At 36.7% G+C, this 20,566-nt stretch overlaps 1 protein-coding gene across 1 annotated transcript in view; it reads left to right on the forward strand.

Annotated features, from left to right (window-relative positions):
* The window catches only part of LOC6032657 (filamin-A), a 74,037-nt gene that overhangs the window by 17,476 nt on the left and 35,995 nt on the right, over positions 1 to 20,566 (forward strand). The window contains 2 exon segments of the mRNA XM_038249689.1: positions 17,388 to 17,567; positions 17,636 to 17,909. Coding sequence (XP_038105617.1) covers positions 17,388 to 17,567; positions 17,636 to 17,909 — 454 coding nt within the window.

Raw genomic sequence — 20,566 nt, forward strand, 5'->3', positions numbered from 1 at the left:
AAACATTCGCACAGTGCCAAAACAGCTGAAATCTCGTCTTAATCATCTCATCTACCGAGAAAAATCTCGACACAGGTAGGTTCGTAACCTCCCTTTAAGAAAAATAAAAATTGCTAAAATTCTTATTATAAACTGAAATTAATACATTTCATTCTGTGTCACATGTTTGGGGCGTTAGTGCGAGCGAGATGGAACGAAGTCGCGTCATCGTTCGCTGAGCGAAGTGACATGACAGCATCGTTGGTCGGTCTTCCTTGGAGGTTGAGAGCGATCATGTGAAGAAAAGTACAAATCGAGCGGCGTCGCATTTATGGATGCATTTTGTTGTACAATTTAATCATTCCCCATACCATTTTTTTAAATCTTTAGAAATCAGAAAAAAACACGTTAATACATCCTCACTCAAAAATACTCAATTTTCGTAAAAATCGAACCTACCCCGGGATGAGTAAGTGGGGCAAACGAAAAAATGGGTGAATTTCACTCAGGTGAAGTCCACTATTCTTGTTAAATTCTGAGTGAAATTCACCCAAATTTGACATTTGTCCCACTTACTCACATCTGAGTAGGTTCGTTTATGTGTTCTCAAAAATTGTTTCAAATTACCATAAACTGCTGTAATCGAATCCAAACCGGTTCGAACTGAGCGGTAATTCTGATTTTCAGCAACATGCCACCAAATCAAACACCACGACAGAAAATGAGCTTCAAATTGCGCAAATGAATGGATCATAAATTTTCCAGCTGTATTTTTCCTCCAAATGTCCCATATGGCCACACTCGTCTCATAAATAAACTGCAACTGGCTAAAAGTTTTTCTTTGTTTTTGTCACGAAACGTCACAGTGACGTGTGTTGCCTTCAATTATGGCAACATGATCCGGCAGCTGCTCGGTTCGGGCCACGGTCTGGAACCGAACCGGAATTATTCGGTGGGGTAATTTGAGTCGGTTGATTTTACCCAAATTCAAGCATGTTTTCACAAGCGTGTAAGCGTTTGACAACTAAAACTGTCACTTTTGAACTCGCCATCTTAAACGGTAATTCAAGTTTGTGCGATTCTATTGTTATTCGACCAACAATTAAAATTTTACTCCATTTCCCAGAGGCGGAACTTTACGATCTGTTTTGCCTTCCGCAGTTTGACGTTTCGTTTTATTGTTTCGAATCCTTTCGGGCGGAACAAAACAAAACGTCTCCCCGAACCAGCGTCAGATTTAAGAGTCCACAAATATACTCCCACGGCGTGGTCCGTGGCGTTTCCAAGGTCACGGAGCAAAATTTCCTCCGCCGTCTATTGAAACAAAAATTCATTCACGGAAGAAAAACGGTTATGGCCTGCCCGGATTGCAGTGACCCGCCACCTGTCAGTTGAAACGGGTGGGCAAGGTTTACTCGGATCGTAACAGGCAAATAAAACTGTTATTATCCAAAAATAACAATATGGCTGCACCTAAGTGACACTTGGCCACTTTAGTTTGTGATGACAGTGACAGCTGATTTACGTCGCGCCGCGGCTTCCATTTCGCGAAGGAGCCAATGTGACAATTATGTTTATTACTCTTGGGGAAAATTATGATTTTCTAGCGTGAGTCAGACTAAGTAGGCTACCTACCTTGTTTTTCCCTGTTAAACTTAAAGAGCAAAGTTTTATTGACAAGTGACATTTTTGTTTACCTTAAAATTGCACAATGCGTCAGCCAAGTTGGCGCGTGACAAGGTTGACTTGAAAAAAAAAAGAAAACAAACCAAAAATGCGCCCATGACCGTTAAAAATCTAAGTCAGCTGACTTAGTTATTTACGTATGATGCAATCACCGCAGCGGCGAAACCTTACGTCGTTTTCCAGTTGTTTTGAGGAAAAATGTTTGAAAATAGGGTAAACTCGTTTTTTTTGTCGGATAACGAACTATTTTTGATAATTTAACATATTGTTTGAAATGCTTATTTTGCGTAATTTGTAATAATGTTTCAAAATTTAATGTTTTATTTTGATAAATTTTGTAATTCAATCTTTTTGTTTATCCGAAAACCAACAATTAGCTGTCTACCCTAAAACGAACGGTTGCAGCTAAACAAACATAAACAAAAGAACCACTGTCAGTCACAATCAACAAAACGTCCATCCTCATCAGCGCGGCAGCCGTCACAGCGCCGTCGACACGACGAAAGTGTGATAATCACTCAGGTGCATTCGTGCGTGAAATTCACACTTTCGGTTTCGACCGTTGCACGACGGCGCAGTGACAGCCGGCCGCGCCTGTGACATTTTGGCGTAGGGGGCGGAATAGGTTAACGTGCGAACCGGGAAGTTAGTTCTGCTTTTAATTGCAGAGCGAGCGCTATAATCACCTGCCGCCATTATGGCAACGTGACATTTGCACGCGCCGTCTAGACAGCTTTGTTGCGCTTGAGTAGAGCTGTGCCGCGGGAAAAAAGGTCATCGTTGCGTAACATGGCAAAGCGATGCGCTTTTTGACATTATTTTAGTTGTCAATTGTGCACGATAACTCTAGATTGAGAATATTTTAAAATTATTTATTTATTTTTAACAGTTTTTATTCCCGCTGCGGATCTTTTTCCACTGCTCCGGATGTTTTCTCTCAAAACAAATTCGATCCGATCGACGATACCGGCCGGTCCGAGTTGTTTACCAGCTGGATTTCGCCAGTGGGAACGCTCAAATTTCCACGACCACCACTACACGCCGGTTGTATCGAAAGGGAAAATATTGATCTTTCGGCAGAATCTAAACAAATTCGAGCAAATCCAAAAGCGATGCCGGGATGGTTGGTGGAAGATGGAGTGGAACCAGATTTTTGCGGCCACGAGCGAACAGCTGGGTCCGGTCGAAGACCGCGGGGTTAAATCATCGGTTCGATCACGTACGATTTTTTCTTCCTTGGTCAATTTGCTTTTAAAATCGTACAAAATGTATTTATTTCGGTCGAAAAGGGGGAAGTGTGATGGCTTCACTTTCACACTTGCTCTCTGCTCTGGCCCCGGGCGTAAAATAAATAATTTAGACTTATTCGGATTTTGTAGATTTTATTCTTATTTTTGAACCTCGGGTGATACGGCAGCGGCGGTGGCGGCCCGACTAAATGAAGCCCATGTTGATCATTAGTAAGACTGATTGAGCGTTTTGTCTGGCTGGGCTGGGATTTTTGCCCACCCCGAGGAGAGACACTCTCTTCATACGTGAGGGATTTAAAAGCTATGGGGACAGGAATGAAAACATGTGTCATGTACGAATTAATATTTCACAAATGATGCACTCAAAATGTGTGGTAGTGGGTGGCAATTGCAAATCATGAAAGAAAATCGTTTTTTTTTAATGTTTCAACATGTACTACAGACATGAACCTAAGAGCTAAAAAAAAAGAAAACAAAAACTTCTTTTGGTCAATTTCAATTCTATACAACTGTTCGATTTTCTAAGTCCAAACATAACATTTTCTGATAATTTTGAAAAAAAATAATTCAGGCTACTTAAAATATCTAAAGTATAGTTTATTTTTCGTTTGAATTTACTCCCGCCTCCACAACTTGAAAACGAAGCATTTTATCGAATAAAATGTTAGGTACTTTTCAATTGCCAAATTTGGTAAAATTATTAAATATTATTTTATTTTCAATTTTGTGATGTTTTAACAGTTTATATCTCCGTCCATATTTTAGTATAGCTCTAAAGTTGCCTTTTTTATCCCATAAAAAAATAGAAAAAAGCGGTTTTTAAGAATTTAACTTTTTTTGCAATTGGTAGCACTTTTAGAGTTTTCCGTGACTTTTTTGTATAATTGTATTTATTACCTGTAGAAGTCATTCTCAAGCTTGACCATTAAAAATACATTAACCAAGTAACATTTTTAAAACAACTAGCCACCATTTTTATTAAGGTTTTATGGTAGCATCTTGATTGCTTAATAGTTTTATTTGGGCATTCACGGCAACCAATAAGCAAGAGCTAATTCATAGGTTCTAACAGGGTTTTATGCCTCGGACATAAAACCTTGTGACAATAAAAGCTAAATGGCTTTCAATAAGGTTTTATAAAAGTTTTAAGAGAGTCTTGAAAACCCAATGGCAATGTCATGCAAAACGGTTTTATCGCATGCTTCTTTAAAACCAAGGGTGGTTCAGCTGTCAAGTGCCATTAGGCATACAAAAAGCTTGATTAAAACCACAAGCTCCTGAAAAAGCTTTTAACGCGGCCAATTAGCAGTGCATAAATATGGTGCTAAACGCGTGTTCTGATTGAATGTGATTGATTTGATTTGACGAAAACAATCATTTATTCAGAATTTCTGATATAATTAATATAGCGATAGATGTTTATAAATAATTTGATCATTTTATTCAAAGAATTGCAATAAAATATTTTTTAGCATTCAAAATTATGATTACGAATAATGATTTTTTATGAAGTGAGTTGATTTTTTTGGCTCTATCTCCCCTACATTTATCAATAAAATCTCAACCGCAGCTGAATTTGAGCCACCAATTGCGAGAGATAAGCTTTCAAATTATTTTGATTACCTCCAATATCTATTATTTATCATCGCCATTTTTGCAAACCTACTCCATTTTTTTCATTTGGCAAGAAAAAGACTTATTTTTTGCCAAAATAAAACCTATTTGGCATAAGACGTTTGAAGACGTATGAAATATAATTTTATCTTAACTCCTGACTAGGTTTTATCAAGGCTTTGAGGATGTTGTTAGGATTCAGTTGTGAAGCCTTGAACTCCTATGTAGGTTTTATAAATAGGCCGTGACAACCTTTTGCGGAGGTCCTTTTGGGTTTTAACAGACGTTTATCGGGGTTCTGGAGAGGCTGTTACGAATTAGTGGTTTTAATGTTGCTTTTGGCTGATAGGTTTTATAGCGGTTGTGACAGCTTTGATAAAGCCTAAAATGTTACTTGGGTATTTAAAACTGATTGGAAATTTATTACAAATTTCCTTATAAACAATGAAGATCAGACCCAAGGTTGCTGAGATTCAGCCTCTGATAGACAAACAAACAGAACTAATGAGGTATGCTGAGTGTTAACCTCCAAGGAAGGTTTCTTTTATAACGTAACGCAAAAACAATTATTTAAGACCCCCCCTCCTGGTAACAAAATTTCCTTACAAATTTTAACGCCCCCTCCCCCCACCTGCGTTACGTAATTAAAAGAACGCTCCCAAATATGCAAATGAAGATATGTTAAAAATTGTTGGACTAATTTTTATGGTCAAAAGTCGAACACTGGTGACATTTTCTGATCCCTCCGATACAATTTTTGTTGAAACTAAAAAAAATGCCTTACTTTTCAGAAGATCTAAACTACGTTAATTTAAGTCTGTCTGTTTAAATTGTCCACACTCCATACAAAAAGTATTTTTTTTGTGTACTATTCCAGAAATCAGCCTCCGCCTAAATGATTTGGCTAAAGCATTATTTTCTACAAATCGCCAATTTAAAAAAAAATCATACTTTTAAAAAACTTTTAAAAAAAGGTCAAAACGAAACCGAAACAAATTTTCGAGGTAAATCCACCTCAAGTTTGATTTTTTGAGAATAAATTCAGAAATTTTTCGGTGTTTTTTTATTAAAAAACGTTCAACATTTTCCTAGAACTTTGTATCAAAAAACTTCAAAGATTGGAGCTTTAGTTGCTGAAGTACAGGTTAAAATAGAATATCACTCAAATTGTAATCAACTCTTTTTTTATGACGATGTTGCTGAGATATTGAATCGATATTGAAAGTAAAAGAAAAAAACGTGATATTATCTTTCCGATAAAAAATATTATTAGAATTTTAAATACAAGACTGACATTTGAATAGGGCCTAAAACCTAAAATAAGCAATGGCCTTATTTTTTTACAAAAAAAACGTGCTCGTCTTATCTCAACCGTTTTTTTGACATATTGAAAAAAACTCCATAAACAATATTTTAAAATGATGAAGCTCGGAATTTCAACGTATTTTAGCTATTCTGGACGAGAATTCCGGTTCTTTACAAAATATTGAATTACAAACAAAAATTCAAAATATTTTAAAATATTAAGGAACCGCTTTGGAGTGTAGTGTAGCAAATTTGAAATTGCACTCTAAATTGAAACCACTAGTTTTCAGCTCATTTGATGCAACAATTTGTACGCAATAATAAATTTAGATTTCTCGCCTCGGCGGCAACCTGCGTACATGAACAATCGTCCCCCGGGTATCCCTGCCCCACCCAAACTCCTGCTCCACGTACCTATCCAGCACAAATCTGGCGCGTCGTCACTCCCTCCAACTCCCGCTGATCGTCGTTCAACGCCCGAAGTTTTGTCCCCACACACACTGCGATTCGTCGCCAGCCTTCTGCGCACGTTTGCCGGAAGCCGCCGACCTGCGCAACGTCGACCCGCGATTGGCCACAGATTACACCCTCCCATCCCCTCCACACCCGGTCGCGCGGGTCGCAAGTCGAACTCTCGAGAACCGGCCCCAGCTCGCGCCATTTCGGTACACAATTTCGCGCCGACTGGTCGCCTGTTGTTGTTTTGGAGAAGAGCCTTGGAAGTGAATTTCGAATAATTGTTCGCCGAGTTGTTCATCAATCGTAGTCACCTGTGCCCGGAATAATTCCGCGTGTGTGTGCGCGTACGTGACAGATCATCGTCCAGATTCCAAGGGTTTCTTGGATCTCTCTTGGAAGGAGAAGCAGGCGCGTAGTCGGAGTTGACAACCTTTGGATTAACCTTCCCCCTCGCAACCGGTCATCATCCAGTGGCAGTAGGCGTGGGTGCGTGTCTCGACACTCTGAAGTTTATCTTGGTCCCAAACTAGTTCAGCATTAATTAAGCTTAAAAGTCTCATCAATCTTAAAACTAGCGAGTGCTCCAAGCTAATTGCTCGTGCAAACTTGAAAGTGAAAGTGATTGCTCATCCGATTAGACAGTACGGGATACCGACCGCGCAAGTATATCAAGTTCATCAAGTTTTCGAAAATTTTCCTCCAAAAAAAAATCACACCTCAAATCTCCAACAAGCGCGCGCGTAAATTTTGTGCGCCGCAGGCTGCTGTGATGTCGCTCCTCGCATAAGTTGGCGGTTCATAAAATTAAGGGGAGAAAAAAGTGTTTTGCTTTTTTTGTGGCGAATCATGACGATATTTTTCTGGGCGTGGGCGAAGACATCTTCTAAGAAGCTGGAAAAAATGTGTGTGTGAAGTGAGGAAAATGTGAGAAAATAGAAAACATACAATAACACGTTTTATGGCTGGCGGTGGGGAAATCTTTAAATTTAAAATAAATTTTGAAGGATAATCTAATTGAAACCCGATTTTAAAATTTTGATTCAAGATTTCTAATAACTTTTAGATATTTTAAAATCTTAAATAATACAATAACTTAATCTGCTACCAATTTCTTATCATCTAGAAGCATTGAATGAAATTGAGATTTTTTATATTTTTTGAAATTACAATCTTAAAAATGTAAAAAAAATCATACAATTACAGGTAAAATTATTCCACCAAATAATTCCACCTGGATAGAAATACACACATTTATGCATGGTTAAATTTTGTCGTGTACATGTTTTTTAGAGACTCGTAAACATTTCGCAACAATGTCAAAATTTTCAAGGGTTTGGCAAAAAAAATCGTAGAAGAGATGGGGGTAAGACGGCCACCCTAAGGGAGAAGTCTAATAAAATATACACAACAGATTATTTTGATCTCAAAATACGTACATATTGTTCTACTACTAGTCCATTATAGAAATGACATAAATTAGTTGGTCTAAAAATCAATTTTCAATACTTTTTAGCAAGTTTAAAAAAATAATTGAAATCGTATATATATGAAATACGCGGGGTAAGACGGCCACCCATGTGGGGTAAGACGGCCAGTGCTATAAATTAATTCAATAACTTTGCTAAATCCACCCAAATACCTACATGGTTGGTTGAACAGACTTCTCTGAACATCATAACTATTTTGGTTGAAAAAAAAATAGGTTTCAAATGTGAAGAAAAATGCTGTTTAAAAAATTTCATATTTTGGCTCAGTGGATTTCATATTATTGCGACCACATTTTATGAAAAACTGTGAATTTTTACTACAAAACAAATTTGATTCAAAATAATTAGTTTGTGTATTTCGATTAGAATAAGTAAATCAAAATTATGTAAACAATATTAAATAAGCGATTTTTATGAAAAGTTTGATAGGATTTCATACTGTTCAATGAGTTTTGCTATATCACAGTAAAGAATGTTGTCGAAACGGTAGTTAATAGCATTTTGATCAAAAATGGATAGTTTTATTGAAAATGCTTTTCCTTATCTACAAATATGTCTTAATAGTCAAAAACCGTCAAAAATATAACCTATATCGAATAAAATTTACAAATTACGGGTGGCCGTCTTGCCCCCAAATAAATTATTTTTTTAAAACATTTTTTGTATATAGCTCATCGCGTTTTTTAATTTTTTTCGAAGGACATAATCTAGGGAAAACTTCAATTTAACATGAAAAAATATTTGAAGACAGGAAAACATATTGTTATCTAACAAAAATGCCTAAGTTGTAATTCATGAAAATTAGATCCAGTTTCAAGTTCAAAAATTATTTGTTTATTTTGAGCTATTTTTATACTATTTCAAACAATATTTTTGGCAAAGGTGACTCCATATGCATTATGTAGCATGAGGAACAGTATTGCTAAACATTTTAGTAATATTCATTAGTATACTTATAAAAACAGTGGGGTGGCCGTCTTACCCCGCCTGGCCGTCTTACCCCCAGCTCCCCTAATTGCAATCGATTCGATAGAACTTATCTTAAAACTGTTTTAAGTTGAGAGCTTATAGGAGAATGTTGCCATATCATCACTTCGACGTTCAATTACACCTCATAAAAAGAGTTCTCAATTGAAATCAAGTGATAAATAGCTCAATAAGAAGTGAGCAAGCAAGTTGCTATCAACAGTTTTATAAAATAACTTGTTTATATAATGAAAATCCGCAACTTGGATGGAGTTAGGAGCGAGTGCTTAACCTGCCAAACGTACGAGAATTTCCCCTATGGAGAGGCAAAATGCTCCAATCGGGCTGTCAAATCTGAGTTCCAATCGAGCGATAAGACCTTGCAAGATCATGGTTGGAATCACGTTAAATTATTTTTGATCAAAATGCGAGATCTTAAGCAGCTATTACATTTTCCGAAAAATGACAACGCTTGCCTTGATTTGATCAGGGTGGTTCTCTCTGAGGATGTTTAAAAATCTAACTTGTCATCAATATTTTCGGGGTGCTTTTCCTTCAGACGTCAGTTTTTCGGACTTAGGAATTCAGTGTTGGTTTTGGAGATGTTTGGAGTGATTTTCGAAGAAAAATTTAAAGTTTAATTGAATTGAATGGTTTTATTCCTCTCATCTTAGATTTTTACTTCTTTAAAAACATTTCATGTTGATTAAATCGGACGATTTCCCTTGCCTCCTCAATCCAGTCACACATGTTGCTATTCTCGACGTGGAACTCCTTCAGCCGAGGAAACATCCCAATCAGCGACAAAACTTTATCCTTGGCCTTGACGTTTTCCAACCGGAGACTTCTTACGGTGCCGTTTGCTTCCGCCTTGATGCTCTTGATATTTTCGTTGAACTCCGCAATGTAAATCGACTTAAGCTCCACCTGCTGAAGCGATTTCAGGACGGAAAGCGAAGCCAGAAAATCTGCCCAACGATCAAACTGGACATTTTCCAAGGAAATTGTACCAATTTTGGAAGAATTTTGCAGAAATTGTGCCAAACTGTCTCCCTTGACGCATGCTCCGGACAGGGTCAGCTGCTTCAAGTTAGGGAACTTGTGAACGTCCGCGTGGTGTACAAATTGATGGGGCCCAAAGGCGTCGATTTGGAGACATTCAAGTGAGGTCATTGCTCCCAAGAATGGTGGTGCTGCTTCTAGGGACGTTTTGCGCTTGTGGATCATCTCGAAACGCTTGAGATGAGGAAGAGATTTGCCGAGCTTGTAGAGTTCCTGCTGTTCAGAAGAACTAACGCACAACTTGAGATCTTCGATGGTTGGCTGAACTCGTGCAAATTTGATTGCGAACGTTGAGTTCCAGCTTTGCTCGAGCAACCAATTTTCCGTGAAGCTAAACTTTTTCAGCTTAAGTCTCTCGATTTTGGAAATGCCTTCGAAAAGCTCCACTCGAAGTTCCAAATGATGAAATGATAGCTCATCCAGAGTATCCTGAACCTTTCGGACCAAAAGCGTGATCAACAATGCTTCTGCGACGTCGGATGCTATTACGTAGCTACATTCTAGTGCTTTCAAACGAAGATCCGCCAGAATAAGCTCGTCCAACACTCCTGACGAAGGTCTCATCAGAGAAAGTCGCTCCAACTTGGGTAAGTTGAGTTCAATACGTTCAATTCGCTTCGAAAGATCAACATTGCTCAACTTAAGGCTCTTCAGATTCGGTGTATAGTTCAAAACATCCAAAGAAACCTCGCAGTTGCTAAAGCAAAGATTCGTTATCCTTGCACCGATTGGTGGCCACCACAAATCGACGCTCTTGGTGATTCCACAGCAAATGAAAGCATTTGCGACTGGAAGCGATGGTGGCGGCGCCTGGTGGATGATGTCCCTTCTCAGTCTAAGCACGAATCTCGTCCGGAGAGCTGGACAGTTTTCGATGATTCCTCGCCAGTACTGGCAGGTTGCACGAACAATCAGTAGCGGAGTGAAGGTTAGATTCAAGAAAATTTGCTCCCAAATCTCGGTTGGCACCGGGGGTAAAATGTTTTCAACTGAGTTAGACATTTTGTTTGGGTTTAGCTGGTAAACTGTTACAATGAACTGATAATAAGTTCTAACGTACAGGTTGGTTTTATACTAACGATAGGTAACAACTCAATTTCTTGTACCCAGCAGGCAGAAATATTCACTAAGTCATTAGAAGTACCGAAAATATATATTTTTTTTTCACTCAATTGATACACCAAAATCAACAACAAACACAAAATTTCTTTCTGACCCACTGAAAAAAAGTATGCGAAATGTTAATTAAAACTGAAAATAATTGTTTTCTCTTTAGCGTGTAATGTAAACAAAGCGTGGCATCCTACTTGTTGTTGTGAGTTGTATCTACGAGTTAAATCAGTCAAATCCAATACATTTTTTGGGTGGGGGTTTTGTTCTTCTAAACGATCGGCATTGTTGCCAGGCTCAGTTTGTATTGCACTGAAAATGATAAAAAATCACAGGAAACCTTCAGGACGAAGACCAAAGAAATATAATTTAAAAAACACACTCATTCGAAACCATTCAGATTATGACAAAACCAAACTCATTCAGAAATGAGTAGGTAATGCAAATGTTAGACTTATGTCAAATTACATTAAGAATTGATTTAGACTTTTTCCTGGGTAAGTTTTGTCTAGATGATAGTGGTTTTAGATTAACACGATTGAGTTTGTAATGAGTCAAATGTCCGATTTGAGGGAATTCAGTTTACAATTTAATTAAATTGAGTATCTTTTATCCAAATTTGAGTGATGTTGGATGTAAGTATTATTTAAATTTAATTTTTTTGAATTTTAATATTTTGAATTCAGTTAGAATTTTGAAACTAATTTCTCATACTGACGAAAAACTCTCTAGTTAGTGAACTTGAATTTTGTCCGTGTTTTTTTTTAATTTGGAACTATCATATGTTAAAAATTTAAATTTTGTAACTTTAGAATTTCTGACCATACGAATTTTTAAATTACCAGATTTTAGAATTTAAAATTTAGTTTGTGTTGGTTTTGAATTTTCAAATTCTGATTCTTTTGAATTTTATTGTTTTTAATTGTAGAATTTTAAGTTTCAAAATAAATAGTTTTAAAAAAATTGGAAGTTAAAAAAATTACAAAATTTCAAATATTTTAATTCAACAATTTAATTATTTTCGAACTTATTAAATTTTCAACTCGGACCTTTAAAAAAATATGTTGACTTAATTTTTTTTGAAATTTTTCATTTTTTGAACTTTTGAACCAATGAAATTTTTGAATTCCTAAAATTCAAATTTTTGTTTCTTAATTGTTGAATTTTTGAAACGTATGAAGTTTTAAATCCCCTTTTTTCGGTTTCTCTTTAATTTTTTTGAATTCTTTTACTATAACTTTTGATTGATTTTTTTAATTTTAATTTTTTTTGAACTAATGATTTTTTTATGCTAGAATTTTTTTTATTATCAAATTCTGTAACTTCATCTTTGCATATAATGCTTTATTTTTTTTATTTTTCAAACTTCGAATTTTAAAATTTTAAAATTGTGGAATTTTGAATTTTATATTTTTTCAATTTGTGAGCCTTCATTTTTTAAAATTGTGGAATTTATTTTTTTCTAGGTTTGAAAATGGTCGATTCTTATTTATTCCTATTTAAAAATTTTTGTTGGTTGGTTGAATGGAACTTTTTCAATCTCGAACATTTTTAAATTCTCAGATTTTTCAGTTTTTAAAAAAATATATTTTTTTATACGCATTCAATGCTCAGATTTCAAAATTCTGTGACTATGAAATTAAAGAGTATTTGAATTAACGGATTTTAAAATTCTGAAATTTTGGGTTTTTGAATTTTTTGACATTGGACTAATTGTAATTCTTTTCACTATCGATATTTTCTCCGAGTTGTGGAAATTTTGTAAAACCATTCAAAATCTTCAAATTCTTGATTTTCATATTTTTAAAATGTTTGAATTTCGTAATTTTGGAATTATTGAATTTGTGAAAACTACATCTTTTTACATTTTCAGATTTTTAATTTGGATTTTTTTCTTTTAATCTTTTTTTTAAATTTTCAACATCAAAGTTGCTTTCGCAATTTTAACAATATTTTTTTCAATTTGAATCCTAAACTTTTTAAATTTTTAAAATTCTTAGATTTTAAAATCTTAAAATTAAAAAAAATATTATTTTTAAATTTTTGAATTTTGAAGTTTTGTAATTTTTAAATACTATTTTTTAATCTTCAAATTTTCAAATTATTGAATGATTTTTTTTAATGTTTGAAAATATAATGCTTTGTATATATTTTTTAAAATGTTAAAATTCTATTTTTTGTATTTCCATCACTTTCTAAAGTTAAGTCATAATCATGCCGCGAATGACCTTGATTGATTAAAAATTTAATGAAATATATCACTAGTTTGTTTTCATAAAATGATAGTTAAACAATCACGCGCGAAACAAAACTATCAGTAAAATCTGTATGAGATGGTCCAATTTTGAGGTTGTGCCCAACCGTAATGTCGTCTTTTCATTCATATTTATTGAATCGACTCATCGCCATAATTTGGCACCAAATCCGTCTTTTAATATTGCCACAATTAATTCTGTCCACGAGACAGCGAGCAATTGCCGCAAAGAAACCCCCAAATGATGTTCTAAATCACTCGTTAATCCTCGCCCCTCGCCCTCACCTTAACCCCTGATCCGTAATCCAGCTGAGAGCTAAGCCAAAAAACGCGAAAAATTTGGCTTGCTTCGCTGCAACTAAGTTAATTGAAATACGCTTGCAGGCGTACGAAACGTCGCAAAATCATGCAGTTACACTCTCAAAACAAACTCCTCACAAATAAACATGTCCCTAATTTTGGCCGGTCGGTCCGGCGCGAGACTGATGACCGTTTTGTCCTCGATTCCATAAACCTCGGACCACGTGGAATGTAAATATAGTGCGTTCGCTTGCTTCAAAGGGTCGCGCACTGAAGTTTTTGGAAGATTTATAGTGGTGTGGCCGGTGTGTCCACAAAAGCATGAACGCGCCCACGGATATTCTGGTTCTAGCGACTATTTTTACTGGCCACGACGGACACTAATGATGGAGTGCGGGGCCAGAACAGATTTTCGCCGGCGCGATTGTGACAAATTCCGGAAAATTAGGTCAAACTGTCAGCGCGCCATAATGGCGTCTGCGGTAGCCATAAAAACAAACGTCAAACTTGTTATACCAGCTCGCCATTTTGTCAGCTTGACGCAAATTTTTGCACAAAAATCTAACGAAAAGAGATGTTTACAATGTTCTTCCTGAAAAAAACAACAACTTTTCGTCGCGTTTATTGTGGCTAATGCGCCAAACCGTAAACACCACTTTTCATCTTCTTCGTCGCTTCCAAAATGCGCACATTCTCTGAAATGGGACCAAAATAGATGAATCAAATCTGGTGCCGCCAGTGGTTAGATCTTTTGATCGGGGGAGTAAACACTTGTTCGGAATTGATTTTTTTTGCGAATTTATTCAACTTACTTTGTTACTAGGCCGGAAAAGTTGAGAATAATTTGTGCCGCTAGATTAAACAACTTGTTGGCAGTGGTGCCAGCAGTTGTTGAACTCTGACCACCTGTTTAAAAGGGGTTCCACGTTGGTATTGGCATATCGTTTCATGTAGACATTACCAACATTGTAGTCTTCATTGACAGAATTTATTGAATAACTAGAAAAAGTTTTTTTCAAAGCAAAGTATGCACCTCGTTTTTTGTCACGTATTCCATAATGCTTTTTTTTCGCTCATTTTCAATTACTCAGATTTCGCCAAAGTTTACTCAGTTTTGTTGAATTATTCATTAATCATAACCTGAAATGAGCTACAAAACTCATTTTTGGGTAAAATCGGAATTGATGAAATTTGAGTAATTTTATAACTTTTTTACAAATCAGAACATTGACTTGAATGTCAGTTTTGCGCTTTTATTTTATTTTTTCTGACTTATTGCAGCACTCATTTTGGAGTAAATTTGAAAAAAATAAAATATGAGTTACAAGCTTACCCCGACAAACTTCGTTCTGCCTTTTTTTCGTTTGTTGACGTTTTTTGTTTTCTGCTTATTCAGCCTCCTGTGATCAAAATTTGATTTTACGTAACTTTTTTCCATACAATTTGCCGTTGCTCCGGAATCGGTTCCAGAGTGGCCAAAGTGTCGATTTCACAAAATGTTAACGTAGTTTATGGATGACCCCTGAATTCCGTCTGTGCGTTTTTTAAATGTTTTTTTTTTTATCTTTGCGCTTGGGAAAATTACTAACAATTATGAGATTGTTTCACTTAGTTTCAAAATTTACCCTCATTAGAGATTGGATGCAAAACTCATTTTTGGGTAAATTGACAAATTGACGAAATCTTTTGTTATTGTCTAACAAAAAGACAGTTTAGAAGATTCTACGTTGACATAATGCACATCTCAGCAGGCGGTCCAAAAACAAGACCGTGACTGTCACATCACCCCAAACAACGCCAGCTGTTAAACATAATCCGTTTTGCACGGAGACAAATGATAAATGGCCACCGTGCCTTCCGATTTTATGGACGAACTGTCACAGCACGATTGTGAACGAAGCTTCTGACAGCCCGAACAAAATGCTAGTAGCTGAAAACTGTGTTTACTGACTGTGGAACGCCAAGGAAACTCATTAATATGTTGTCGAAAAAATGGGGTCATCAAAAGATTTCGCCCGCCGAACCTTAACTTGCATGCAACAAGTTGCACACAACCGCGCTGCAAATCGCGCGATCAAAGTGGCCATGAAACTGGTGCACATCTGCAATAGCTTTTTAAAAATAGGGTTTCCAACGCACACAAACCATATTTCCCGCTCCAATTGTAACACGAAATTAAATTGGTCGCGGCGAGGGGCCCTGGTAATTAAAATTCGCAACCGATGCCCGAGCATGCAAAAGAAAAATTCAGTTTCAGCACATAAAATTCGGAATTTTACATTTTTATCATGGCCCAAGCACACGATCATAAATCATTTGCGCAGATTAGTGCGAGCAGTTGCTGGTGCGAAATATCGGCACAAATCTGCTCCGGCTCCGGGGGTTGGCAAGATGTCACGTTGGTGACCTTGACCCAATTATTTCTGGTGGGGGTTAAAGCCGTGATCTCGTTAATTACGTTTTTGGAGAGGGTGCTGGATGTTGGATTTTGATTACTTGTGACTACATTTTCAGTCAATTCGCGAGATTATTGCGATTAATTCAATTGACAGATGTCAAGTTGAAGGTAACGCAACAAAAATCAAGGCATGGAATGCTAGAGGTAAGCATGAAAGTGACATATCTCAAACGCAGGGCTGACATCGATTGGATTGGTGTTTTTTTTCTTAAGGGTAACTGATGTTGCAACAAGTATTAAAATAAACAAATTAACCGAGATTAAATTTAACACCAATTAAGCCGGGCCCGTCAGCCTCATAAATCCCGAATTCTTGACAAGTGATAAACAAAATAATTCTCAAGCACTTAGCGCCAAAGGAGCGCACAGAAACATCTTGTTTATTCTCGAGCTGTCAACCGAAACGTCACGACAATAAAGACCAACATGCCGCCGCGACAAATTCTACCGCGCAAGATTTATGTAGCCTGCATGAGCGGCAGTTCGTGACAATTGCTTCATTAATTAGCGTTTTAACCCGTGCGATGCCGCGGTGGCCGCTCGGTCGGTTGCGCCCGATTGCCACCATTAAAATCCGTTCCCATGTTCCGTTTGGTGACCGAAAACTGGCCTAAAAATAGACAGGCTCGCGAATTAGAACGTGCGCGCGACTTCATTAATAACTTTCCCCGAAGGGGCCAGAGGCGTCCGCTGGAATCTCGGAAGGGACTAAATTGTATCTTTTGTCGCAGTGACATGCGCCTGACAGCGCGCGCGCGTGCACCCTTGGTTGACAGTTGAGTGACAGCGAGCGTGCGCGTGGTGTCTATCTGCAGGCGCTTTCCCTCAAGATTCGTCAACGTCGCCGCGTGACGAAAGGAAAATCAAAGTAGGCCTGATGGTGGAGTCGTGATGCGCACACGCGACACCTGTCGTCGATGCGTCATATTAATATGCACTCGAGCACTTTCCTGCTCCCGCAAGAGGACGGACGATTCCAAGAAGGTGCACTTGGTTGTATTTGCAAAAGGGGTTATTGCCAGAATTAATGGGTTGAACATTTTGAGCGTGCATCAAACTGTCAAAATGGAGTACCCGACGCGATTGGTAGTAAGCAATGTATTTCTTATGGAGCGAACTGTCAAACTACCACTCGAATCGGGTATTCCATTGGTAGTGTCAAAATGTACACTGTGATCGATAGTTGATGATTAATATTTAAAATGTTTACAAATGTTTGTTAAATAATATAAAGTTAGGTCCTTTGACTTCAAAACTCCTAAGATTCATCTCCCAGAAGTGAAGACTTCTCGAGATGATGCTGATGATGATGCGCACCACTTGATGTCGCAAACCCGGTCGGTTTCCTTCTCTCGCACTTGTCACAGCCGCCTGTTGAACATGGGCCGTTTGAATCCATGGCCGCCACGTCACAAACTCTGTCTCACCTCTGACCTCCTTGTCTCTCCTAATTCTAGGCCGTCGAGAGCGTTGAGGAGCAGGTCACCAGCAGTACCAGCAGCACGACCAAGACTTCATCTGCTACCGTATCGGAGAATCAGCAGATCTACCAGCACCAGGAATCGTACGTCGAGCAGGTCTCCTCAGTTTCCAAGTCGAAGCAATTCCACCACCAGACCGCCTGCGAAGAATTCCTCGTAAGTTCCAAAAATTTCCCATACGAACAAAACCCCCTAAATTTAGACAACACCCTCTCCCTTTTAAGGTCCGCGAGCGCCTCGTGAACGGAAGTGCCAAGCACGAGTCGAACGGACTCCTCACCAACGGAAACCACAAAAGCCACAGCAGCCAGGAGCAGCTGCAGCACCACGCGAGCAACTCGGCAACCAACAGCCAGCAGCACAGTACCAGCACCAGTGTTACGACCAGTGCTGCCAGCAGTACCACCAGCACCTCGAACGTCACATCCGGTTCGAACCGGCTGCGCGACTTTAAGCTTGAGCGGCTGAACCTTCCCCAGACAGGAGGCGTTGTAAGTGGTGAGTACGAGATTGTCTTTGATATTTATGATTTTTTTAAACGAAAAACGAAATGCCGCCAGATGGTGCTGGTGATACGAAAACGCCTACAAGTAGGCTGTTCAGTATGTGCGAATAACGCTTTACATTGCGTGTTTTTACAAAGATCCCAGACTCAATTATAAAAAGATACAAGAATTCTGGTGCATATGCTCCACTAGCTCAAGAATGTGCATTTTTATGTACTTTTTACAATTTTGAAATAAGCAACGTCGCGAAATTTTGCATGAATTTACACTATAAATTCTCAAACGCCGTATTTCCTGAAAATACTAAAAAAAATCATAATCTGAAGTAAGAGTTTGAAATGTCGTAAAATTTTGGATGTAGTTAAGCATTGTGTAATTGTGTAAGACATTATTTTTTTTACAAATTCCGTAATTTTTAAACACAAAAAAAAAAAACATTTGAGTGTTCAATATGTTTATATGTGTTTAAAAAATTAACTCCATAAACTGTAATGCAGTGGTAATCAAAAACGACAATTTTTTTCCTTATTGCGAATTATGCAATTATCTAGAATATTTAATTATTATTTATCATTAAAAATATGATATATCGAAAATACATACACATTTTTATGCTGTTTGAAAAAAAAATAGTTTAAAAATGATCATTTGTGGGAAAGCAATGTTATTTTGATTTAAAAAAAAAGTTTTTTTTAACTAAAAATATAAATCTATAGAAGCCAAAATTTATACAAAATATTGCTTGGTAAATAGCACTAAAATACCGAATTTCTTGAAAATACTAAAATTGTCGTAATTTGCAATATGAGTACTAAAATACGTAAATCAAGCAGAACAATGCAAATGGGCAAGAGTCGAAGTGTAAACAAAGATTCTATCCTGCTCGTTCCTAATTTAAACATCAACTGACGTGAGCAGGATAGACGCTATGATTACACTTCGAAATTGACCCATTTACATTGTTTTGCTTGAAATGTGTTTGTTTTTTCACTGCATAAGAGATTTTAATGTTGAATTAAGGTTTTTTTTTTAATTACGATACTTTGTTAACAAAAATCTTAATTTTACACCAGCGTTCTCGATTCCCTGATTGCAAATTTGAAAATAATTTAGAATATTAAATATTTTCCGAGATCAATTTGTATAACAACATGTAATTCTTTAAAAAAGGTTATTAATACAATATTTTGCCTGGTACACAAATATTGCAAATTTAAAAAAATAATTTAAAAATGTTTATTAAAAAGAATATGATTTAGATTTTTTGGTTATTTAATATGTTTAAGTTAAAACAAAACAGTTTGAGAGGATATTGTTGAAATAAGTTCAACGTGGTTTGAAAACGACAAAGATAAAATTGAAGTCAACGATCTTCGATAACGTTATAATAGACAATCTCTATAACGTGGTCAATACTGCATTTTATCAAACTACTTTTTTTATTTAAATTGTGGGTTGTTAAGATTAACTGAATTTCTACAAGTTTAAGATTTATAGTGCGATTCTGAAATTATGAACACGGCCAAATGGTAACTTTTCCATAAAACATGAGGTGTAAAATAATTGCTGACCTTCCCTATGACGAAAGAAGCCATTTTGTGTCATTGGTTCTCCCAAGGTTCACCCATACAATTTTGACAGCTATCCATACAAAAATGGTACGTAAATATTCGAAAATCTGTGACTTATGAATACATTTTCTGATCAATTTGGAGTCTTCGGCAAAGTTGTAGGTGGATGAGGACTGTTCAGAAAATATAGGTACTCTAATCTAATCTAACACAAACGCAGCCAGTCCGATGAAAGCATGCTGGAAAGTCTTGTGATTAGATTACGCCCCATGCACTTTTCTTGTCATTATTAATAATTGCAGTACATCCGAGATCACCCGAAAATGTATTACAAAAATTAAAGCGGCCAGCCCTACTACGTTGTGTTTACCGCAGAGAGGATTCTTAGAACGGATCACATTTCACAGAATCTACAGGGGAAGAAGGATACGTGGACATACCGTACCAAACGCTCCAGTTTACAGTTTCATATCTTGAATTTTTTTAAAGGTCCTATAAACTATTGTCTTTCATATGTTTATAGGTCCTATTAAAAAAAAACTCTAGATATGTGTTTTGTATTATGTGTTTGGTGTTAAATATAGTGTTGTTATATAATCAATTAAATATAATAATGCAATATAATGATCATTTAATAAAATCCCTCCACCTATTTATAATAACCACGCACCCAGGCATACAAAGAGCGACACAAAAGAAATGAAAATGAGCATGCAAAAACGAGATAGCGCGTCCCCGTGGTCAGTGCAATCTGTTCAGAAAATATAGATACAAGGAAAAAAAATCTTGCCGATTTTTTAAATTAACTGCACAAAAACTCAATTTCCTTAAATTGGTATTTTTTTGATTTTTTGAGATGTTTTGATCTGTGTTTCGGGACCAAAATTCGCAACTTTAGAGCCATAGAGAAGTAGAAAAATTTTGACGCCGAATTATGATTTTTTGAAAAACTAGTGATTGTTGGAAAAAATCGAAATTTTATACTCTTAAATATGGTTTAAAGAAAAAGAAATAGAAAAATTAGGAAGTTTTCTAAGTCTAACCCAAACAACCTTCCATTTTCTAATGTCGATGTGGT

Source organism: Culex quinquefasciatus, chromosome 1, assembly GCF_015732765.1.
Source record: "Culex quinquefasciatus strain JHB chromosome 1, VPISU_Cqui_1.0_pri_paternal, whole genome shotgun sequence".
Classification (NCBI taxonomy): domain Eukaryota; kingdom Metazoa; phylum Arthropoda; class Insecta; order Diptera; family Culicidae; genus Culex; species Culex quinquefasciatus.